The sequence below is a fragment of the Schistocerca americana genome, chromosome 1 (assembly GCF_021461395.2).
Source record: "Schistocerca americana isolate TAMUIC-IGC-003095 chromosome 1, iqSchAmer2.1, whole genome shotgun sequence".
Classification (NCBI taxonomy): Eukaryota; Metazoa; Arthropoda; class Insecta; order Orthoptera; family Acrididae; genus Schistocerca; species Schistocerca americana.
The window spans coordinates 743,764,771-743,790,576 of record NC_060119.1 but is presented as its reverse complement, the minus strand read 5'-3'; the positions used below and the strand labels follow the sequence as shown (position 1 = coordinate 743,790,576).

Genomic DNA, 25,806 nt, shown 5'->3' with positions numbered 1-25,806 from the left:
CAAGATGACATTTGGAGGCAATTTACTTCCATGTCGCAACAAACGTGGGAGTGTTCTCGTGCTTCACACTGATGATAGTGGTCATTAGTTCTGAATGGAATGAAAGTTTGATCATTTAATGGTAGTTACACGACGAGCATCTTCACAAAATTTGATAAATATTGGACTGGTGATTTATGGTGCTTATGTACAATTAACAAAGTACTATGGTGTCCACACAATTATGTATCATCTGAGCAGTTTCATATAGTTCCACAAATTGTACAAATGGCAGCCAGCACATTGAGTAAGTATTTGTGGAAAAGAGAGCCCCAAGTCATAAATTGGTGTTAGTCGGGAATAAAGTAACAAATCGGTTAATGCAAATTGTAAGAGGGAAAAACCAGTAAATATTTATGCCAGGTCAAATATTTACACACAATTAGTTTCCTCATATGTATTGTAAACGTGCATATACAAGATCGTTAGTGACTAACTGAAACTTTGCATCTCTTACTTTAACTATTTCTTTTTGTTTTGTTTAGTTACCTGTATCTGTGCATGCGTACTACATGATCAGATATCCTGTTGTCCTGCTCTCCATCCACAAGATCAAGCATTACAAATAGCAAGTCAAAACGTGAAAGAAGAGAATCTTGAAGACCAATATTCTCCATTGGAGTTTTGTACTGGTCATACTGCAACAGAAATTACAAAAAAATATGAAACTAACAAACTGCAATTTTATCTCAAATGTACTACACCACGGAATTCAAGTTCCACTGTATAACTATTCAAATTAGTTTCTTTTTTATACACTATGATGAACTGGTTTGAAGCCCATGGTGACAAAAAGAAATGTTTTATTTTTATCATCAGTGGCCATTCACAGTTTTAATTTATTTATTTAGTGTACAATGATTATTGGAAAAATAATTCTCAATGTCAATCAAGTATTTATTACGACATCTTTAGTAAGTAATTTTATATTAAACCACACAAACAAAAGGAGATATAAATGAAATTATTGCAGTATTCAAGTAAATGAAATTGTATTGTTGGAAACTGACATTCTGAGTCCACAGTTGTGTTCAAAGTACAAGTTGATCTCTGAAAAGAAGGACAACCAGCCAATGCTCATAATGGTATTCATTTGCATAAATAGTGCCATTACTGGTTTTGAACCAACAGGTTTACCTTAAGATGGCACTTTGTGTTTAATTTGTTGTCGTTTATATTAGTAGTTGGTAGTTTTCTCCCTTTTTTGTGAAAGTTCCTTGGGATGGTAAGTGCCCAACAGAAGAAAAATAAAATAAACGAGATAAGGTGCATTAAACTGCACCCGTATGTAATAACAAATAAAAACAATGTACACTAATCTCAAAGATAACCGAGCTTTAGGTCGCTTACGTTGAAATTCCTGCATCATTATGCTGCAAAGTTGACTGCTAGTGTACATAACATAGTGAAAAATACATAACACACTTTTTTGTATTAAAATATGCACACAGTGTAAGGCACCACACAGAGATAAATGTTTTTGTCACGTGGAAGATGACGTACAAAGATAGCAATATCATATCTAAAACAGTCCAAAGAATTTCTCAATAAGAAATGTTGATATTTACACTGACATGTCAGCAAAATATGTACAATGTATAAACATTTCATTACATGTAGTCTACAATGAATGAGAAATGATTACAATTAAAATAAACAAAGAAACCAGGAAATGTTATGGAAATACACATTACGTAAATTTATGGCACACAAAATGAAAGAAAATAATTATGAAACAATTGTGCATAAAAATTGTTCGTCAACATGATATTAAAATGTGATTACTAACTGAAAGTTTACATTAATGCAGCTATTGTGTTCATGTATGACTAAGCAGGCTGTTGTATTTTTGTGTAGAGTTTCATCTTGAGCTGGCTGTGTTGTGTTGCATTAGCCAATGCAGGCTTTCTACAAAAATTGCATTTGCCTGCTTTCCAGTTTGAAACATAAACACTACTCCCGATGTCAAAAACAAACACACACACACACACACACACACAAATGTGAACTACTACACTAAAATGTAACGCCTGCTTAGACATACATTAATACAAAAGTTGAAATAATGTAAACTTTCAAATGACTATAATATGTTAATGTAATGGCCACCACCATAACATTTATTTATGTACAATTATTTATCATTTATTTTGTTTCCTTTGAATACCGTCAATATTTACGTAATATCTTTTTGTAACTTCTAACAAACTGGTTTCATTATGTGCTTATTTTAATCGTAATCAGCACTCATCTATTATAATCTGGATGTAATGGAACTACAATAGATTGTAAATTTTCTGCTGTCACATTGGCGAGCATACCAGTAAACCCCCAATTCTATGAAGAGTTGAACTCCCATGTATGTTGATTACTTTACAAAATATGATCTAATGTGTTGGATGTCAAGCACATCAGCAAGAAGTAGTTCAGGAAAAGTGTGAAACTGTGCTAAAAATAGGTCGGAAGTTCAGGAATTCGCACTCCATTTTAAGCAAACGCAAATTGCTCACCCACGTTGCATATCCCAGTTAGTTGTTCAAAGAACTTTTGTCGCCTTTGTTTATTGAATTTTATTCACCTTTATATGTGCAGCAAGCCACTGGCAGAACGAGTGTGGAGCTGTTTCATAGCTGCAGACTCAATCGACAGTGTATCTTCTTCTGTAATAACTGAAATGTCATTCTAGAAAAAAAAAAAACTACTACTACTAAATGACATCCACATCTTCTTAAGATATTATCTATTGTATCTTGTACCCTTTTAGGAGTTAATGAGTGCCGATTTCATTACTGTCACGACCTTCTTAATTCCACAGCCCGCAGTGCATTTCTGAACCGGGACAGAAGCGGCATGGGGTAATTACCCAATTAGCAGGTGCTGAAACATGCAGAAGTACTGCCCTTGTTGCCCTGTCTTGCATATATACTGTGTCCGTGCAAACTAAGGCACATGCACAAAAGAAAAAAATTCTGCCAAGTTTACGAATCAAAACTGACTGTTTAGCTAACGGAAAAACACTTGCCAAGGCTATGAGCGTCATTTGTCGATTAGAAGAAGACTTGGGCCTACACACACACACACACACACACACACACACACACACACACACACCTCTAACTTTACCCAAAGTGATATGTCACACCACAGCATCTCAATGTTTATGACATATCTCCTGAACTATGTGTCATACAATGATGTAATTTTGCAGGTACATTCAATGGGATACGTTGACACATCTGTGTACTGTGTTGTGAATAGAGTTGGTAGTAAGTTAGTAATAAGTTAAAGTGTCATGTTTGATGGTGAAGTTTTACTGCATGATCAGGGAAAATATAGCAAGCCAAACTTTTTTCCTTTCATCCTTTTGTGGGATGTCTCTGCAAGAAAAGTTTTGTTAAGGTTGGAAACTATGTGTAAAGTTTGTTGGAAGTTGCTAATTGCTTTCATTTTTACATCTGTACTTTACAAACCACTGTGAGGTGCATAGCAGAGGGTATAGCCCATTGTACCAGTTATTATGGTTTCTTCCTGTTCCATGCACGTAAGGAGCTGGGAAGAATAATTGTTTGAATGCCTTTACACATGCAGTAATTATTCTAATCTTATCCTCACAATCCCGATGTGAGCGATATGTAGGGCATTGTATAGGTCCTCAAATACTGTATGAATAAATTTCAGATATTTATGCTCATGACAAACACACTTCCAAATTGTAATACTTGTCTTGTTGTGTTACATGTTCAATATTAGATTATACCTTTTAATGAGCAGATTATGACAGAATTTAAAATGTTTAAATTCGATCAATAAACACAGGACGTATTAAAAATCACATTTTTGTTGCCCCTGTAAGATATTAGTTCAGCAACATGCAAATGTACCAGGTTCTGGGAGAGTCAGTCAGTAATACAGATAGCATAACATCTGAATGAGAAAAAAGAGAGAGAGAGAGAGAGAGAGAGAGAGAGAGAGAGAGAGAGAGAGAGAGTGTGTGTGTGTGTGTGTGTGTGTGTGTGTCACTACATGTATATTCATAAATAAAAAATGTGCTTTATGTATTTTTTGGTCACCACGTGGCAGTAGGATACACACATAAAATAAGGTCATAATTGGGCAAGCTTTCAGAGCCAGTGGCTCCCTCTTCAGGCAAAAGGGTTGAAGGGGAAGAAATACGTGCGAAGGACGAGAACTGGAGAGGTCTACGAAAAGTGGTAGATTTTGAGAAAGTCACACAGAACCAGGGGTCACAAGAGACTTACCTGACAGGATGGAAGCAAAGACTCAGGACAAGATTTGAAAACCTGAGAAGGTGGAAGACACAGTAAAATGCAAGGCAGAGATTATGGCTTAAACATCAAGTACAAGTTAATAAAGAGTGAAAAGCTTAGTGCATTATATGTAACAAAGGTGGGAGGGAGGGCGGCGATGGCAAAAAATAGACAGGTTAGAAAATGAAAGATGTAGAAAACTAAAACAGAGTGAAGAAAGGAGTAGTTACTGCGAAGAAACACTGATATGGAAAAAATTAACATAAACTAAGGCCAGGTGGGTGGCAAGAACCAAGGACATTAGCACTAGTTTCCATCTGCAGAGTTCTGAGAAACTCTTGTCTAGGGAAAGAATCCAAATGGCGCATGTGGTGAAACAGGCACAGAGGTCACGACTGTCATGTTGTAGAGCATGCTATGCAAGAGGATGCTGCGTTTTGCCAGTATACACCCTCTGCCTATGTTCAGCCATCCTAACTGATAATTTGGTGGTATTCATGCCAATATAAAAGGTCAAACAGTGTTAACATAAAAGCTGGTATATGGCACGTGTCATTTCACAGGTGGCTCTCCCCTTGATAGTATATGTTTTACCAGTTACAGGGCTGGTCTAGTTGGCAGTTGGAGGAGGATGCATAGCGCAAGTCTTGCAACGGGGCAGTTACAGGGGTAGGAGCCATATGGTAGGGAGATGGGTGCAGGGGAGTATAGGGTCTGACAAGAATACTGCGGAAAATAAGAGGGCGGCAAAAAGCTATTCTAGGTGTGGTAGGCAAAATCTCAGACTGAATGGATCTCATTTCAGGCCACGATTTTTGGAGGGATCAGCAGTACCGCAATTGGATGTGACGGCCTGGGAAACCTGTTTTTGAAGTAGGCTGAGTTGAGAATGGTAGTGTATTGCTGCAAAGAGTTTGCATCTGAACAAATACATTTGCCTTGAATGGCAAAGCTATATGGGAGGGAATGACTGACATGGAAAGGATGGCAACTGTCCAAATGTAAGTACTGTATGTTATGAGGTTTAATGTGGACAGAAGTGTGTAGCTGGCGTTTGTTGAGGATGAGATCAATATTAAGAAAAGTGGCACATGATTCAGAATACGACCATGTTAAATATAATTGAGAGATGGTATTCAGAGATTGCAGGAATTTTGAAAGGCAGCCTCACTCTGAGTCCATATGGTAAAGATGTCATCAAGTCTCCCCTGACCCAGAGTTCTTGGCGACTTTCCCAGAATCTACATATTTCCCTAGATCTATCCAGTCCTTTTCCTTCACCCCCCTTCCTTCCACTTCAACCCTTCCGTCTGAAGGTGAAGCCACTGGCCCCAAAACCTTGCCTAATTATAACCGCCTTTTATTTGTGTGTTCTGCCACCATTTGGTGAGTAGATTTTTCATCTATCCAATTACATTATTTTGTCAAAAATTGATTGATTTCGCTTTTATATATGTTTTAGCTATTCTGTAAACACAACAGTCAACAGTATAACACGAAGACGTGGTAATTTTGATGTAAGTAACCAAAAAAAAAGTGTTTTACTGTGAAGAGTTTTTTTTACATTATTTTCATTCATTATTATGTACAGTTACAGTTAAGTAGGCCATTTCTCTTAACTTCTTTTGCTGTAGGGTACCATCACCCCTAGAAACTTTCAGCACAAGGGAAGAAACAGCCAACCACTAATGTAAACAACAGCAAATGTAACATAAATTGGAACAGGCATCAGCAGATGAATCTGTTGGTTCAAAACTGCTTTTGGCAGTATTTGTGTAAATAAATAACATTAGTAACAGTGGCTGGTTGCTGATTTCAAGAATCAATTTTCAAAATGTGAACATGTCTTTTATAATGGCAATCAATCCATTCCGAGACAATACATTAAGATATTTCCTGTGTGAGATGCATGTGTCCTCAGTAATTCAAGCTCTAGAATCGACAACTGCTCGGGTGGGAGAACTGTACTCCATATTGAGATGTGGGGAACCCAAAATAACCAGGATTTTTGTTATTTTGAATGTTTACTGAACTCTACATTCACAGTACTTTAGCCCCCTTCAAATTACTGTTCATATGCATTAATATGCTTGTCTCAATGTTTTTGCCACTGCTGAAACATTCTGGAACTCTTCCGGCAGGATACTTTTAAAGCCAAGAACATGTTTTTTTTAATATGTCATCCACGTCACTGAATCTCATTCCTTTCAAACTTTGCTTCATCCATTGAAACAGAAAATAGTCACACAGAGCCAGATTGGGTGAGTAAGGTGTATGAAGCACAGGCACCATGTTGTTTCTGCCATGGACTGTCGGATCATCAGAGCTGAGTGGGGTGGAGCATTGTCATGATGGAGCAAATCAGTTCCCATTTCTCCAAAGTTCTGGCCTCCTTTGTTGCACACACTTGTGTAATCTTCTTAACACATCCAGACAAAAATATTGGTTGACTGCTTGCCTTGGAGGAATGAACTCCCTGTGCAAAATGCCACTGCCGTAATACGAGGGTTGTCCAGAAAGTAAGTTCCGATCGGTCGCAAAATGGAAACCACTGGGAAAATCCGGTAAAGCTTTGCTCAGATGTGTTGGGCAGTTTCTCTAATATTCCTGTCGATCGTGTCACGTCTTTTCAATTTTGAGTGAACAGTGAGCACGTAAAGATGCGTACGGAATAGCGTCTCCCACCCAGTATGTGGCCTGGTTAGAGATTTCGCCTGTGTCATGCAGCCCACACAACATCCCTTCTCATGCCAATTCTTGCCCGCACACTGCAGGGGCAATGAAGACGCTCCTGCAGCATTTCCAATGAGAAGTGTTTGATCACCCACAATACAGTCCGTAATTGGCTCCCCCTGAGTCTCATCTCTGCTCACAAGAACCGCTGGCTATGAAGACAAAATTTTTCCACAGATGAGCTGCAGACCAGTGCAGATAACTGGCAGAAAACACATGCGTCTGCTTTCTATGACGAGGATAGGAAAGCTGATACAACACTAAGACAAAACTTGAAGTTGGAGTGGCAACTATATAGAGAAGTCGGTGGAAGGTGTACCTAGCTGTTGCAAATAAAACTGTTTCTGGTTTTCACTGTGGTTTCCATTTCGCAACCTATCAGAACTTATTTCTTGGACTACCCTCATAATAGCAGTAGTAGTAGTAGTAGTGAAAGCAGAGAGAGCTTCACTACAAGTTAACGCAGCCAAAACCTCTCAGACAAATAGAAGCTAAACGATGTCAAAGTTAGCGTAAGGAGGGCTATGCGTGAAGCATTCAGTGAATTCGAAAGTAAACTTCTATGTACCGACTTGACAGAAAATCCTAGGAAGTTCTGGTCTTACGTTAAATCAGCAAGTGGCTCGAAACAGCATATCCAGACACTCTGGGATTATGATGATGGCATTGAAACAGAGGATGACACACATAAAGCTGAAATACTAAACACCTTTTTCCAAAGCTGTTTCATAGAGGAAGACCGCACTGCAGTTCCTTCTCTAAATCCTCGCACAAACGAAAAAATGGCTGACATCGAAATAAGTATCCAAGGAATAGAAAAGCAACTGAAATCACTCAGAGGAAAGTCCACTGGACCTGACGGGATACCAATTCGATTCTACACAGAGTACGTGGAAGAACTTGTCCCCCTTCTAACAGCCATGTACCACAAGTCTCGACATGTTTTTTGCTCGCTTATCATGTCATTTCTGGAAACCCAGAATTTACTCTGTAGGAATCATCGTGTGAGACCCAACTCGCTTTATTTGTTCATGAGACCCAGAAAATATTAGATACAGGCTCCCAGGTAGATGCCATTTTCCTTGACTTCCGGAAGGCGTTCGATAGTTCTGCACAGTCGCTTGATAAACAAAGTTAAGAGCCTACGCAATGTCAGGCCAGCTGTGTGGCTGGATTGATGTGCTTTCTTGGACCATTGTGATGTTTGAGTTTTCCATTGGATTGGTGCTTGCTTTGATTCTGGATCATATCCATAGCAACGATTTTCATCCCCAGTCACAATTCTTTTAAGATCATTTGGATTGTTCTGCACTTCAGTCTTCAAACCACGGCAAAAATTTGTGTGGTGTTCTCTTTAGTCATCTCTGAGCAAGCAAGGAAACAATTTTGCAGACATCTGACTCATGTGCAAATCTTCGTTTAAAATTCCATGGCTCTCTCCATGACACTCATTTCCTTAGAAATTTGGTCAATGGTCCTTTGACGATCTTCATCAATTGAACCTTTGATTAAGGCAATGTTTACACCATTTCTTCCTGTCAAAGGATGACTGGGGTTTGGCATGTCTACAGATGACACACTGCCATATGTGAAAAGAGAAAACTACTTGTAGACCAGCGATTTCCCCAATGTATCATCATTAAAGCCTTGCCAAAGCATCCCAATAGTCTCAGCTGCAGTTTTCTCTAACAGAAAACGAAATTTCACACAGAAGTTTTGCTCTTTCGTGTTGGCGTTATCATTAATCACCGAAGGCTTGAAACAGGAATGCAAACAACAGAACACAACAAACATATCAGTTAACTCTGACTGACACTAGCTTACTCAGTGATGTGGGAGACCCCAAACTAACACTTCCTAGTAGCACAATGCTTAACTATAAAGTGTGCATACGTGTGCAACAGTTCAATTCCAGTTCTCTTCGGACGCCCCCTAGTACATTCACTTGTGACAAAAGAATCAGCAACAGCAAATAAACTGTCAACCCGAGCTGTCATTAACAATGGGTAAGGAATACACAGTGATGGGGAACGGAGCACAGTAAATGCAGCAATCAAACAATGGGGAGTCTTCCATGGAATAACAGCAACATGGAACACACACACACACACACACACACACACACACACACACACACACACACACACACCCTGGGGCTGTTTGTTGGACAAAAGGTGTGTGTGTAGTGCTTGCGAGGAAGCAGGTATGGGAATGGAAGGGTGGATGACAGGGACTAGCTGAAATTACGACTGGGGGGTTACAGAAGTGAAGGATATGTTTTAGGGAGAGTACCCACCCGTACAATTCAGAAAAGCTGGTGTTGGTACGAAGAAACCACATGGTGCAAGCTGTGAAGCAGTCAGTTAAGCAAATTACGTTGTGCAGCACATTCAGCAACTGCGTATTCCAGCTTTTTTTTTTTGTTATAGTTTGGCAGTGACCATTCATGTGGACAGACAGCTTGTTAATTGTCATGTCCATGTAGAAAGCAGCACAGGCATCTCCTAAGCCATCAAAGACAGGGCTATCTGTGAATGTAGCCATGTGTCGGACAAACTAAGCCTCAACCATTTGACCGCTTTCTACATTGGCATGGTAACAAGCTGTCTGTCCACATGAATAGCCACTGACAAATAGTGGCCAAGAGACACCTGTATCATCCAATTACTGGACATGCTGCCCAACACGATGTGCCTCACTTCAATGGCTGCTTCACACCCTTCACCATCTGGATTCTTTCTACAACAAGGGCTTTTCTGAATGGTACAGGTGGGAACTCTCCCTACAACAACACATCCCTTGTTCCTGTAATCCCCCTAGCCTTAACTTCTGCTAGTCCCTTTCTTCCACTCACATATCCCCTTCCCTGTTCCCACTCAGACTACACATTTTTTCTGTCCCACCAGCAATCCCATTGGTTTTTTTCCCTTCTCTACTTTTCTTCTGCCCCCCCCCCCCCCCCAAGCACTGCATGTAGAAGCTCTATTCAATCCCCACGAGCAGCACACCATCTTCCTCTACCCCTACCCTGCTATCCCCTGCTATCCCCCACCCCATGCCGCCTCCCTACCTTCAACATCCACTCCAACAGATTGCTGGTCACATCAGATGCAGATGCAATTGCAATCGGGCTCAAGTACCCAGAGACAGTGGCTATGTGTGCGTGTATTCTGCTTTGTCCAAAAGCTTCATTCAGCACTTTTTTCACTGTGCTCATCTGCAACTCAGCATCTCCTACATGAGGTGACTAGCAATCTACCCTTTACATAATGTTAATATAATAAATGAGCTGCACAACAGATTCAAAGGTGGAGCTTAGTGCTCCAGAGTTGGTTACCTTGCGTTTCGACTTATGTGCTAAGATAGATCTTTCTTGGAGCAGGAAACTGAATTCTGTATGAAAGTTTCGTGGAAAAATTCTTGGCTAATTTCGACCCTTTGAGGCAGCAGCTTTGGAAATACCCAGTAAAAGTGAATTTATGTATGTATTTATGTATGTATGTATGTATGTACCATTAATGCTATGAAAAGTGAACATGCAAATTTTTATTTATACGGATGAGACCAACTCACTGAAACTTACAGAACAGTCTGTACCATAAAAATTGTCAGTGTTACGAGTATAGTCTAAACATACCTTGCATAAATGAATATGATTTTAAATCTGTATAGCTGTCCAGACTACTTCAAATGACAGCTACTTCTGACAGTTATTAAGGAACAAAATCTCTCTGCAGTTCATCAAAAAGTGTTCATGATATAAATGGAGAGGGCAACACGATGGTTATTTGTGGAATGATGCTTTCGGAAACCGCTTTGGGCATTTGTTAAAAGGTTTCGGGACTCCAGCCACCAGCCTAAACGGTAATTTACCATACACTCCAAAACCTAACAAACACTACTTATGAGATAGACTGGGCGATAGTTGGAGGGGAGAGGTTTGTCCTTTTGAGGTTTCGGGACAGGAATGACGATAGCTTCCCGCCATCTTCTGGGAAAGTTACTGTCAATCCATAGTCCATTATAATAATGGAAGAGATAGCACAGACTATGGTACGATAGACACAGCAACATTTGGACGCGAATACCATCTTGTCCCACAGCAGAAGAGCGATAGGAGGAGAGTGCATGTCTGAGTTCCCAATAGAAAAAACAGCACTACAGCTTACATGAATGGAAAAGCAAGAGGTCCCTATTCCGCTAACTGTTTCTTCGGGAGAAAATCTCAGGAAAGTGTCAACCTAATGAGTTAGAGAATGTGACTGGGTCCACTAAGATATCCTGTGTGACAATTAGCCCAGAAGTCGGGGAAAAGCTGGATGTGCCAGATAGCCGTCGGAGTCGACTCTGAACATCTGATGAGGGAGTGAAGGTATTGAAGGAGCTGGTAAAGAAATCCCAGCTAACCTTCTTGCTATCATGTATGATATGACGGCACCGCACACGTAACTGCTTATAGCGGATACAGTTGGCCAACATAGGACGATTGCAGAAAATGCGAAGAGCACACCTCTGCTTGCTTATTGTGACACAGCACGCCTTGTTCCACCAAGGAACTGGGGGGCGCCAGACCAAAGGGGAGGTACAAGGTATTGAACGTTCCGCAAATGTAAGAATAACTTACATAACGTGAGTGACCTAATCGTCGATGCTAGGAAATTGGCAATCATCAAATGCTGCTACAGAGGAGAAAAGTGTCCAATCAGCTTGGAAAACTTCCAGCATCTTGCTCGCATAGATAGCAGTTGTGGCTATAATTGAAGGACACATGGAAAATGGTCACTCGAGTGTGTATCAACAAGAGCGAACCATTCAAAGTGACGAGCTAGCCAAATAGTACCGATCAAAATGTTAAAAATGTGAGTACGTTGACTTGGAGGCAGACAAAAATGTAGGTTCCCCAGTGTTGAGGCAAACAAGATCCGCTTGGTGGAAGAGGTAAATCAATAGGGAGCCTCTTTGAGAAGGACGCGGATTCCCCAAAGCACGTGGTGGGTGTTGAAGTCCCCAACTGGCAAATAGGGAGGTGGGAGCTGACCAAGAAGATGAAGGAGATCGGTTCTTGCCATTGACGTGGACAATGGATTGTATATAGTACAAAGAGAGAAGGTGAATCCATAAAGGAAAAGACTTACACCGACAGCTTGGAAGGAACTGTGTAAGTGGACTGGGTGATAATGGATAGTATCATGGAGAAGAATCATAAGTCCCCCGTGTGCTGGAATGCCAGCGACAGAGGATAGATCAAATTGGACTGATTGGAAATGAGGGAAGACAAAGTGGTCATAGGAATGTAGCTTTGTTTCCTGAAGACGGGAGATGACTGGGGAGTAGGATCGTGAGAGGATCGACAGTTCGTACTGACTGGAGTGAATTCTGCAGATATTCCAATGAGCAATAGACATAGGGTGCGACAGCTGGCAGCTTTCCCTAAACGTAGATAAATGTAATATAATGCGCATACATAGGGGCAGAAATCCATTCCAGTACGATTATGCCATAGGTGGAAAATCATTGGAAGCGGTAACGACCGTAAAATACTTAGGAGTTACTATCCGGAGCGATCTGAAGTGGAATGATCACATAAAACAAATAGTGGGAAAAGCAGGCGCCAGGTTGAGATTCATAGGAAGAATTCTAAGAAAATGTGACTCATCGACGAAAGAAGTAGCTTACAAAACGCTTGTTCGTCCAATTCTTGAGTATTGCTCATCAGTATGGGACCCTTACCAGGTTGGATTAATAGAAGAGATAGACATGATCCAGCGAAAAGCAGCGCGATTCGTCATGGGGACATTTAGTCAGCGCGAGAGCGTTACGGAGATGCTGAACAAGCTCCAGTGGCGGACACTTCAAGAAAGGCGTTACGCAATACGGAGAGGTTTATTATCGAAATTACGAGAGAGCACATTCCGGGAAGAGATGGGCAACATATTACTACCGCCCACATATATCTCGCGTAATGATCACAACGAAAAGATCCGAGAAATTAGAGCAAATACGGAGACTTACAAGCAGTCGTTCTTCCCACGCACAATTCGTGAATGGAACAGGGAAGGGGGGATCAGATAGTGGTACAATAAGTACCCTCCGCCACACACCGTAAGGTGGCTCGCGGAGTATAGATGTAGATGTAGGGTGGATGAAAGAAGGAAAAGCCTCACCATGGTTGCCGTCAACTCAGCAATCTCTGAGAGCCAGTGGCAGGCGGCGTGGAATGGCATTCAGCCACAGGCAGAAGATCCTGATCCATAGGTTGTTCGGAGGGCAGCTCATACTGCAAGTGATTGGCTGGTTGATTGGCCGCCAGTGGTGTATCTCGACGACATGGAAGACTGCTACCGCTGGGTGGTGCTGTAGAAGAGAGACACTTGGGATGAAGGACGAGTTGATGGTTGTGAGGTCTGGGTACTTAAAAGTCTTCACGAGTAGGTTCTTTTTTGGAAGTCTGGGCGTCCAATTTTGGGGCCTGCGATTTAGCAGGAGCCAATGAAGGTTGAGCAGGTGACGGTGGGGAGGTTGAATGGGCGATCTTTGGGCTGGTCGATCTGACAACTGTAGCGCTAAAGGTGAGATCACAAGTCTGCATGGCTACCTCCTTAGTAGGTCGAGGAGAGGCGAGGACAGTGCTATATTTACCTGCTGGGAGCACAGTGGGCTTCTACTGGCGATTGACATACGAGCTGAATAACTTGTTCATCTTTAAAAATAGGGGAATCTCTACAGGAAGCAGCATGGTCACCCATACAGTTGATGCAATGAGGGGATGGGGGTGGACAATCAACCTCATGGGCATCCCTGTTACAGGTAATGCATTTGGCCATATTGAAACACTTCTGGCTGTTATGATTAAACCTCTGACACTGATAGCAATGCGCAGGGTTCGGAATGTAACAGCGAACTGAAATTCTCATGTCCCACTTTAACGTTCAGTGGAAGTTAAACTCTGTCAAACATCACAAAGAGAGAGCGGGTCGATACCAATTCCTCTTCAACCTTTTTCATTGCTCAATGTATGATCATTACTCCCTGATAAGACAAATAATTTTGAACGTCCTCATTTGATAATCCCTCGAGTGATCTTGTATAAACCACCCCGCATGATGAGTTTAAAGTACAGTGTGCTTCCATCCAGACAGGGAAAGTGTGTAGCAGTGTAGTTCGAAGCAATTTGTGTGCCTGGAGGGCACTGTCTGTTTCCAACAACAAGGTGCCATTTTGTAACCTGAAACAAGACTTTACAGGACCTGCAATTGCGTTGACACCTATCTGAATAATGAAAGGGTTGACTGTTGAGACGTCCTGACTTTCATCAGTGTGTGAAACAATTAGGAACTTTGGCACTGATTGAAGAATTTTCTGTGGCCGAGACTCTTCCAGCTTTCTCTTGTGGGTAAAAGTTGAAGTAGAAGAGACCATTGCAGAAGTGTCCCCACAATTACCGGCGTCTCTGATGCTGCGCTCCTTCCTAGTGTGGGCCCTCTCTGAGGGCACTCCTTCCTTAGGCAATTGTCCACACCTCAGGCCACACCTCGCAAGAAACAGACAGAGGGACCAATCAGCATTATGGGAAGGTATCAGCTCGTGTGATCATCCCACCCTGGGCCTGGCCTTTACCAGGGGGTACATATGTGTCCTACTTGTCTACCTGGTGTGGGGAATTATGGGTTACCCCGTCACCGGTTACACATGGGTCGGCCTTCAGACATGCGAAGGAAGGAAGGAAGGAAGGAACAAAGAAAAGGAGAGAGGAGAAGAATTCTCAAACACCGCAGTAAAGAAGAAGGTAAAGAGAAGAATCAAGGAAAGGTAAGGACAAAGTAAGGATAGATACATTAAACTGTAGAGATAAAAGAAGAGAAACCACTTCATTCATTCACAACCATCTGTCTCTGGACGAAGATGCAAAACATACTCCCAGACAGAGGAAGAAGGGGAAGGGTTGGGGCAGGGTGGGGCGGGAAAGGATCAGGGACAGGGAGGGATGTGGAAAGGGAAGGTATGCAGCCCAGAAAGGAAAGAGCTGCATGAGCTCAGGGTCCCATGCTCGCCATGCACGTATCCACAAAAAGATTTGTGGGAGGGGGGTTGTTCATGACTCCAGCTATAGTAGTGGAGAGGAAGCAAACCCACTTTTCCAGTTTAAGTTTTCATCCATTTGTGTACCTATGAATGTAAAATTTTCTACCCTGTTTAATATTTGCTTGTTGTACACCAGGCTAATAGGAAATCAAATATTTTTGACAACACAAAACTGGGTGAAGCGTGTTTCTTTCTTTCAGCCCATTCCTGAAAAGCTATTCAGCAACTTTAAAAAAAACGTTTACTACTTTCTCTGTTGATCCTCCTTGAGGTTGAAGCTCTTCTGTCTGTGTTTGCTGACAAATAGATTTGTATTTGGAGAGAGTCTCCTTTGAGCAAAACACAATTTTTGTCTTTCATTTCCCTGAAGTTTCAGCATCATCTGTGGGCTTTTATTATCTTTCTTGTTAGCGCATGCTGTAGTTTTCCTGCATTTTTATGTTTTTATTGCAGTTATTTTCTTTCATAGTTGTCATTTTGTCTGGTTTCCCCACTATCTTTACTGTGAAGACCTGCACTAAGTAACTTTCACTGTCACTATTTACAATATGTTGCTGTTTACAAACAAAGGGACAAAATCTTGTTTCTGCAGTTTGTAAACAATGACAGTAAAGATAATGGTGAAACCAAAAAAATGTCCAATCGTAATAGAAAACAAAAATCCAGGATGTGTTAACAAGAAAGATTATAAATGCCCACAGATAATGTTGAAACTTCAGCGAAACTTCTCTGGGAAATGAAAGATAAAAAAATTGTGTTGTTCTCAAGGTGGCCCCATTCCAAAAACAAATTTGTTGACTCTTCTTTGCTCAGCTTCACAGCAATGCTTGTATCATTTGCAAACACGAAACTAATTCTGGCTCCTGATTCAAATAATATAGCAAATCATTAATATAAAGCAAGAACAGTAGTGGGCTGATGATCAAATTTTGCAGGACTCTGACTGTAATTTCTGTCTGTGCAGCTGATGTGGCATTCCTCTTTCTATTACTAGAACAGCCTAAGATAACTTTCTGCATTCTGTTTCTTACATGAGAATACACAGCTACTCCATTTGTTTCTTACATGAGAATACACAGCTACTCCATTAAACATCCGCCACAAGAAACTTGTTAAAGCAAAAGATTTTTGTCAAACTAAGTGAACTTATTGCAGTTACAGGAATGTGTCCTTCCAAGAATTAAACGATTAAACAGCAGCTACAAACACTAAATAAAGCTATTATACAGGGACTGTAGCATTTAGACAACATATAATTTTTGTGTACATACCCTTCCGTAAACCGGATTTGCTGCTGCAAGCACAGAGCAACGAGCATTCAAACGAGCCTGTATTCCAGCTTTCGCAATAGTGACTCTTCCTTGTTCCATGACTTCATGAATAGCTGTACGATCTATGTCTGACATCTTGTCAAATTCATCAATACAGACAACCCCACGATCAGCCAAAACCATAGCACCAGCTTCTAACCTGACAAAAATAAAACATGTACAGTGATTAACATAAGTGATATTCCTAATCAAACAAGTCACTGTCTTATCTCTTATTACCTGAGACTCAAATGCTCCAAACTTTTTACATTAATTGTAAAAATTATATGCGGAGACAGTTCCAAAACTTTTTTCAACTCCGTAATGAATACTAATTGCTACACTTTCATTCAGAAGTACCAGACAAACAAACATCCTTTCAATGTTATTCAAACCCAAATTTCTGAAAAAATTATGTAACACCACAACTTAAATACAATGGGGATAGTCCTCAATTGCATCTTAGTGAATATTAAGACAACCGATCTGGGCAAATCTCAATTTCCATTTCAGATATTTACACCATGTAGCTGTTACTTTCACTTTATGGGACCAACCACTGATGGGCTGTAACTTCCTGGCAGATTATAACTGTGTGCCGGACTGAGACTTGAACTCGGGACCTTTGTCTTTCGCGGGCAAGTGCTCTACCACTGAGCTACCCAAGCACAATGCACACCCCATCCTCACAGCTTTACTTCTGCCAGTACCACATCTCCAACATCGGTAGAACACTTGGCCGCGAAAGGCGAAGGTTCCAAGTTCAAGTCTTCGTCCAGAATACAGTTAATCTGCCAGGAAGTCTCATACAAACACACACTCCACTGCAGAGTGAAAATCTCATTCTGGAAACATCCCCCAGGCTGAGGCAAAGCCATCTCTCCATGATATCCTTTCTTCCAGGAGTGCTAGTTCTACAAGGTTCAAAGGAGAGCATCTGTGAAGTTCGGAAGGTTGGAGACGAGGTACTGGCAGAAGTAAAGCTGTGAGGACAGGCGTGAGTCTTGCTTGGGTACCTAAGTTGGTAGAGCACTTGCCCACGAAAGGCGAAAGTCCCAAGTTCGAGACTCCATCTGGCACACAGTTTTGATCTGCCAGGAAGTTTCGTATCAGCGCACACTCCACTGCAGAGTGAACATCTCATTCTACTGATAGGCTGCACACAAACCTGCACTGCAGACAGCATGGTGAACGAATGACTACATCTTTTTATATTTGGAGGATTTGTATGTCCCATAAAAACTGAAATCTTAAAAGACAAAACCGGCTTGAGAGCTCTGTTATTTATAAAACAGGGGCTGGAGGTCAGTAAGATTATTAGTTCACTTGATGATTATCTATCAACAGAGCCTCTAATCCACTTTTGTCTGTTAACAATCAGCTTTTTGTGTTCATTCCCAAATGATTCCATTCAAGAAGATTAAAGACACTCAGAGATAAATTTGAGGAGAAGCCCATTGATAATTGGTAAACTTTATGAGTAACAGCAGCTGCACAGTGTTGATATGACATTAGATCTACCCTGGTTGGTTCCTTTCTATACTGTCCAGTCAAAGTAGGCCAGTGTACCACTGGTACAGTTGTGTAGGTACCACTGCCATATGAGCTTCTGGAACATTAGTATGCTCGTCTAAGTGAAAGGATTGCTTGAAGTAATGTACTGACAGAACTATGACAAAATGGTTTAGGCCATGGAACAAAACTAGCTACCTCTGATTATTCACCTAGCTGCTTGAATTCTGGCTAAATGAACAAAATGAACCTTAGCATGGAACTGCTTCTCCTATTTTACTCAGGAACAATAAATGACAAGAACTAATTATTGGAGTTGGAAAAGGAGATAAGCAACATGAAAATGAATACCATGGGATTGTCATGAACGGGGCCCAGCAACCTTGCCGCAGTGGTAAACACTGATGCCTGTCAGATCACCAAAGTGAAGCACTGTCGGGCTGGGCTAGCACTTGGATGGGTGACCATTCAGTCTGCCGAGCACTGTTGGCAAGCGGGTTCACCCGTCCCTTGTGAGGCAAACTGAGGAGCTACTTGACTGAAAAGTAGCAGCTCCGATCTCAGACTGACATATGACTGGGAGGGAGTTCTGCTGACCACATGCCGCTCCATACCTGCATCCAGTAACGGCTGGGGGCTGAGGATGAGACAGTGGCTGGTCTGTGCCATTGGGCCTTCATGGCATGTTCAGACAGAGTTAAGTTTAGTTTTTTTGTCATTAACAGGGTGAAAAAATGAGAACTGAATATAGTTAGAATCAGCATGTTTCACTACAGAGGAGTGGAGCAGCGAGAAAATTATGTTGCATGCTTTATTGTAAATAAATAAATTTAAAAGCAGTATATGAAACAACATGGTGTAGGCCTCAGAGGAGTTATATCAACCAATAACTGACAAAACTCCACTAAAATATAATAATAAAGTATGATAATGCAGGTATGATACAGAAACTAAAACTCTGAGAGAAATGTGGGGATGGCAGCAGATATGGTTATGCAAGTAATAGAATATGTTGAAAATTACCTGTAGTTTTCTTCAGTAACAATGTGTTGAGGACAAACAAGACATGGACTTGGCAAAAGTGTGTGTGTGAGAGAGAGAGAGAGAGAGAGAGAGAGAGAGAGAGAGAGAGAGAGAGAGAGAGAATCGAATTTATCAAATACTAAAGAAATTTCATACGATATGATGATCCTAAACAAGTTTACAATTTCAGGTGATTCCAATCAAGTAACATGTAGAGTGAAAACAGAAAGAATAAAACTCAAGATAGGAATCTTAAATGTAGATCATGAGAACAAATGAGGAACATGAATGAGGTCAGCCATGAGTGCACTTCTCTGACAGGTTCTGGAAGAACCCCAAAGGGGGTGGTGCACATTCAAGTCACCAAGCAGCAGAAAAGGGTGAGAGGGTTGCCCAATAAGCTGGAAGTCTGTCCTGGTGATGCTGGATGACTGAGGGATGTAAGCTGGACAAAGGGGAAAGGTCAAGTGAAAAAGGAAAATGCGTACTGCAATAGCTTGAAGCCGGGCAGTCAAGGGAGATGGGCTGACTATGAATATCATCCGAGATGAGCAACAGGACCCCCGTGAGATGAAATGCCTTCCATTGGGGGAAGGTCAAAGCGGACTGGGAAGAAATAAAAGAGCTCAAAGCAGTAGTGAAGACAAAATTTTGTTTCCTGGGAGGCAGAGAACAAGTGGATATTGATTCCTAGGGCAGCCGTAAGTCCTCTTTGTTGGAGCAAAGGCCGTGAACATTCCATTGGAGGAGAGTCATGAGAAAGAAGGGGGAGGGGGGGGGGGTGGAAAAATGAAAGAGTGTCACCTTGGCAGCTGCCAACTGCCAGCCTTCAATAATTCACTGCTATAGGGTTGTAGAGGCTGGAGGATCCTGCTCCATGAGATCTACACAGGCATCGGCATTCTCCTTCTGTCTGTCTGCAGAGTCCAGGGAGAAAAACGGTTGTCTGTGCAGACCGGTGACACAGAGGTTGGCCAGGCAAGCATATGACAGGATGACACCGCCCAAGAAGATCTCAAGAGTCAGTGAAGAAGAAGATCATTTGCCTTTGTTTGGTTTCTTGGAGCCTTTCCGGTTAGTGGAGTGAGACTCAAGATGACTGTTGGCTGGAGGGGTGTAAGAAGTCTGTAGAGGAGTATTCCTTCTGTCTGCCAATTTTGCAGTAGGTGACTTCACCCCATGAGGCGGAAGTTTGGTGGCTTGTTGCACAGCTGGAGTAGGAGACGGGGATGCTACCTAGACATTGGGCGATTTGACAACTGCAGTGCTGAATTTGAGGTCGCATGTCTGCATGGCCGCATCCTTCGTGGAGTGAGATGTAGCAAGAACAGTACCGCAAGTGCTGGATGGTAGAATGCAGGGTTACCGACTAGCCAACAACATGTGAGTGACCGGGCAAGGCAATTTTTTCTTCACCCGTATCTCCTGCATGATCCACTAAAAAAAAAAATGAGAAACTAATCTTGAAGATTGAACTTGTTTATCATGTGTTATCCTCTAAGATATATCAAACACAAATGTGCCAGGAAAATTTAAAATAACAGCGTAAATGGCTGATCTTCTGGGTCCAAATTTTTCTTGACTGGTCTTCAAAGAGTTAAGTTTTGAATGAGAGTCAAGTGCTCCATGTTTTAAGAAATTCAAAGCACATTCTCACATGTAACATAATTTGTCTTGCGTAAAGGAAATTTACTTTGAATGTAATGCTTTTTAATCCACTATTTGCAATATTTTCCCATGACCTATTAGCAATGTGAACAGTTGTGATGTCATGCTCATCAAAAGCAGTTTGTTGTTACAGAGTGTTGCATAGTCTTCATTGTAAAGCCTTTGACACATTTTTATGTCAGCAATTGCTTGTATGTGCGCTACACTTTGTTGTTGTAAATAACAAATTTTCCTTTCAACTAGTTTTATTTTGGTGTTATTCTCTTGTTTATGTTTTATTGCTGGAGTATGATTCTTCAGTAGTGGGCTAAAGTAAAATTCTTCATTAGAGCATTAGCTCCTGCCAGTCAAAATTACATAAATTTAACTGAAACCCAAAATAATTAAAAATTCCCAGAATCCTAAAAAATTCTCTGATATTTCCCGGATGAAAAAATTCCTGGGCTTTTCCCAGTTGTCCCAGGGCATATACACCTGACTGAATATGCTTTCCATTAGAATATGAAATAGATTTTCAGTTCGACATACATCTACACAGTTACATAGTGCTTTCAGATTCAAAAATTTCAGAAGAGATACTGAGTTTCAGGTCATAAATGAGTTCATAATATTGCAGTACACTGGCAACTTTTCTATCAAGAAAGTGTCAAGAGACTATTGAAAAACATTTTTCGCCTTTCTACAACTGCAATTATTGTGGCAATGTCTTATCCAAATTTAAAACCGAACAGTTCACCTGTAATGCTGTCCATGACCAAGGGAGCCTTACAAGAAACAACACACACACACACAACAGCCAAAGGAATGTCACAGAAACTTGGTAACGAGTTTTGAACAAAGTTTCGAAATAAAAAGAATATTTTATTTCAAATTTGAGTTGGAAAGCGAAGCCGATGTAGAATCACAACAAATTATTTGGAAAAACTACAAAGGAATTGATGATTTCTCATTCTTTTCTGAATAAGATTGAGAGTTAAAAATCGTACATCATTATCACGGAATAAAGACGATTTCAGATGATATAATGCAATGATATCCACTTTGCAAGTGAAGGACATATTTTCTTCAGCATCACAACAGGTAACCTCCAAAACTCAAAGTTTCTGATGAGATGTTTGGCAAAACGAGTTTTTCTGAAAACTAATTTAAAAGTAACAAAAATTATATTCGTTTAATAAATGACATAGATTTGGAGCAAAAAATTTCACCGGATTTCGGATGTATCTATTATTCATAACATGTTTTATTCGTGTAAGTAAACAATGTTTTGGGTAGTATGTGTTATTCACGAATAATGAGTACTTCTTGTCTGTATTCATTACTCAAATTCTGCCAAACTCTGGTGGCACATAAAGTGCATCATGCATTCAGACGCTGCAGATCTGCAGCCCCATGTCAAGTGAATGCCCTTGTGTCTATGGACAGCAGCTCGCTCTGCTGTGGTATCCATATGGCTCACTCGGCTGTTCCATCCTTACAGCCATGAATGACAGCTCAGTCAGCTGTGCTGCCAGCATGGCCATGTACAAATGTTCACATAGCTGTCAGGTGAGACAGCACTAGCAATCTTTGGCAACTTCCACACAAAAATTCTAGGTATATTCACACTCTCTCTCGCACACCCGAGCCACATGAATGCTCGAGGATTGTGCAAGCGCTTGCAGTGCTCTGCTCACGTAGGTACTCTACAGCAATTGAAGCATTACGTTTTGTGCCAACTCCTTTTCGCTATCTATAATTATATTGATACCAAACACACCATCATGCATGCTTCACTGTTCCTCTCCATCAGCACTAAGTCGCTGTTTTTAAATGTACTTTGAACGTTATAAATAAAATTTAACAAACTATACCATGCATATGAAAACAAATTAACACAGTAATAGTTGTGAATATTTTATGAGTATGACCTATAGCATTACTAAAATCATTGGTGGTTGGTTATGGATGTAAATTTCTATTTACACCATCAAACACATACATAGTATACCTAAACTAATAACATCTACTTTCAAAATCTTGCACTGCGAACACAAGCGCTTTAATGTCTGCCAGTCCAAAATTTTAGTAAACAGATAGGCTCTTATACACCACTATACTTCCAAGAAAAATATACATTTGCAGTAGCAACCAAATAACAGTTGGACATTTCAACGACACAAAACGCGTCATTATTGTGCTTGATGCAGTATCCAGCTCTTGTTGGTCAAAGTTGAAAACTTTAACAAATTTTCATTGGTTCAAGGGGTGTTGTGGTTGCAATACATTTAACCTAGCAATTGAATTTGACATAGGCCTCACCTTCAGCCCTAAAGACCTGCTCTCCTTCTCCCAATCCCTGCAATGGAAGCACTTCTTTGCCGCCAAACCCACCCTAACTCCAACAATGGACCCTGTCTCTTCCAGTTCAAACTACCATCCAACCATGATCCCCCGCCCATCCCCTCCAACCTCACCAACTGCTGGTCAACTTCCAGGAATTCTTTACCTCCAACTTAGCCTCAGAATCCTTCCCCAGGTCCCTTCCTCAGAACACCAACCTTTTAGCAGAAGAACGAATAGCCACATATAACCCCAACACAAATCCTGACCTAATCATCCTACCTGCAGATAAAGGTTTCACCACTGTTGTTATGAATTGCAGTGGCTGCCTGGCAAAAAGCCTCCACCAATTATCTGACTACTTCATCTATAAACTGACAGAGTGATCCCATACAAGAAGCCCAACAAACTCCAATCCCCGCTTAAAGCATTAGGCCCTTACCAGAACACCTCCCCTGAATCAATTTCCCTCCTTACCCCCATGACACCTTGCACACCCACATTCTACATGCTCCCCAAAATCCACAAACCTAACAATCCTTGATGCCCCATTTTTGCTGATTATTGTGCCCCCACTGAAAGACTTTCAGCACTGATTGACCAGCACCTCCAGCCAATTAGCCGTAATCTAGCCTCCCATATCTAACACACTAACCATTTCCTTCACAGACTCTCCACCATCCCCACCCTTTTACCTCCCATATCCCTACTTGTCACTGCTGATGCCACCTCCCTCTACACCAACATCCATCGTGCCCACAGTCTTACTGCTATTGTACACTACCTTTCCCAGTGTTCTTCAGACTACTACCTCATTCCTCATACACCTTACTAACTTTATCCTAACCAAGAACTACTTCTCATTTGAAGGGAAGGTATATAAACAACTCCACTGCACAGCCATGGGCATCCTGCTATGCCAACCTTTTTTATCAGCCATCTAGAGGAGACCTTCCTAGCCCCTCTAAACACCAAACCCCTAGTGTGGTTCCGGATCACTGATAATATCTTCATCATCTGGACCAGGGCCAAGACACCCTATCTCCGTTCCGTCACAACCTAAACACCTTCTCTCCCATTTGCTTCACTTTGTCCTCCTCTACCCAGTGTGCCACCTTCCTAGATGCTGACCTTCTCTCTGATGGCTCCTCCACACATCTGTCCACATTAAACCCTGAAAACATCAACAGTACCTGTGTTTTGAGAGTTGTCATCCCTTTCACACCAAAAAATCCCTCACATTTAGCCTGGCTACCTGGCGACGGCGCATCTGCTGTGAAAAACTTCCCTTGCTCAGTATGCCGAGGGTATCACCAGACAGGTACTATTCCCCAGACCTACCTCGCAAACAGATCTCCCATGCCATTTCCTAACTTCAGACTTAGCATAGCAGTTACCTCTTGTGTTCTATGGCAATGAGTGGATTATCAGACAGCCACAATGAAACATTACACTATTTACTATGCCAGATACATGAAATGTGGCTCATTTTTTTGAAATATTGTGCCAGACTTGGCAGCTTTCAATTTTTTCCAGCTTCTCGTTATTTGGTTTTTAGCATGTATAGAAGCAAAATTGTTTGTAAACATGAAATAATTTCCAATTATTAGATAAATAATCAAATGCAGCACCTGAATCAAACAAATGAATTTTTTGTATACTATGAGAAAGTTTGGCAGACATTTCTGGGACGACACATGCTTCAAGAATTTTTGGGGGCCAGAAATTTCATTTGCCATTTTTGTATCCGCTGTCATCAGGTACTGTTTCTGTTACATTCAAATTCCCTATACACTCTCATGATGTACTTCAAAATAAAACTTAAATCCCAATTTTTATAAAACTCAATTCCCAATTTTTCATAAACTGACAATGCTCTTATAGGTGCCAAGAGGAAGCAGCCCACTTACAGTACAAATTTGAACTGCATGCACTTAAAAACTAACAAATAATAATAATAATAAATAATAATAAGTTTCTTTTCAACATTATCAAGATTTTTGTTTAATTGTCATAAATTATTGTTTATTATGGCTTTCATAATTCAGATAGGAATCTCAATTTTTCCCTTAAACACGAAAACTATGGAGACCTACTACATAAATAATAAGAGTAAGTTAGGGTAAATGCTATCATTTCATGATTATGGTATTACAACAAGTATGAGAAATAATGTCTTCCAAGATTATCACATACCTTCTCTCACCAGTCTCCTGATCTGTGGTGACGGCAGCCGTTAGACCAACTCCTGTTGAGCCTCGTCCTGTCGTCGGTATAGCTCTGGGAGCTGTAGCTAGCACATATCTGAGTAACTGAGATTTTGCAACACTGGGATCTCCAATAAGAAGAACATTTATGTCTCTGAACATATAAAAAAATAATACAATAGTATAGTATTAAAAGCAACAAGACAAGAATTCAATGATCTACAAACACACTACCTCTACCGTCTGCTATTCCAATAGTGGCAATGCAAAATAAAGTTCAAAACAGTATAAATTGTATAGCATCACAGTGATACTGAAAAACCTGAACTGCTAGACACTTTATGATAAGGGCATAACTATCTCATGAAAGCCTACTCGCAGAGCTTTAAGAACAAGCACATCTAAGTCCAAATTTTCTGATGAATTACACACACACACACACACACACACACACACACACTCTTTCACTCTGTTATACTTTTTTTGATATTGGCTGCATTGCCACTGGTGCCAGCAACTGATCCTAAGTTCTATGAGATATCACTATGAATAAGATACATCTGCCATCACTTGCTAAAGCAATTTCAATCCAGGACTATGTTCATGACTCATTACTTGCTGTTCAGCCCTTCTATCCTGAAC

The 25,806-nt window shown here is 40.9% G+C and overlaps 1 protein-coding gene across 1 annotated transcript in view; it reads right to left on the bottom strand.

The window, feature by feature from the left end:
• The window catches only part of LOC124610893 (zygotic DNA replication licensing factor mcm3), a 106,523-nt gene that overhangs the window by 16,751 nt on the left and 63,966 nt on the right, over positions 1-25,806 (bottom strand). Inside the window, exons 8-10 of the mRNA XM_047140197.1 lie at positions 25,154-25,318; positions 16,394-16,592; positions 529-677 (exon numbers count right to left, since the gene is read on the bottom strand). Of these exons, the coding sequence (XP_046996153.1) occupies positions 529-677; positions 16,394-16,592; positions 25,154-25,318 (513 nt within the window). The remainder of the gene's footprint in view (positions 1-528; positions 678-16,393; positions 16,593-25,153; positions 25,319-25,806) is intronic.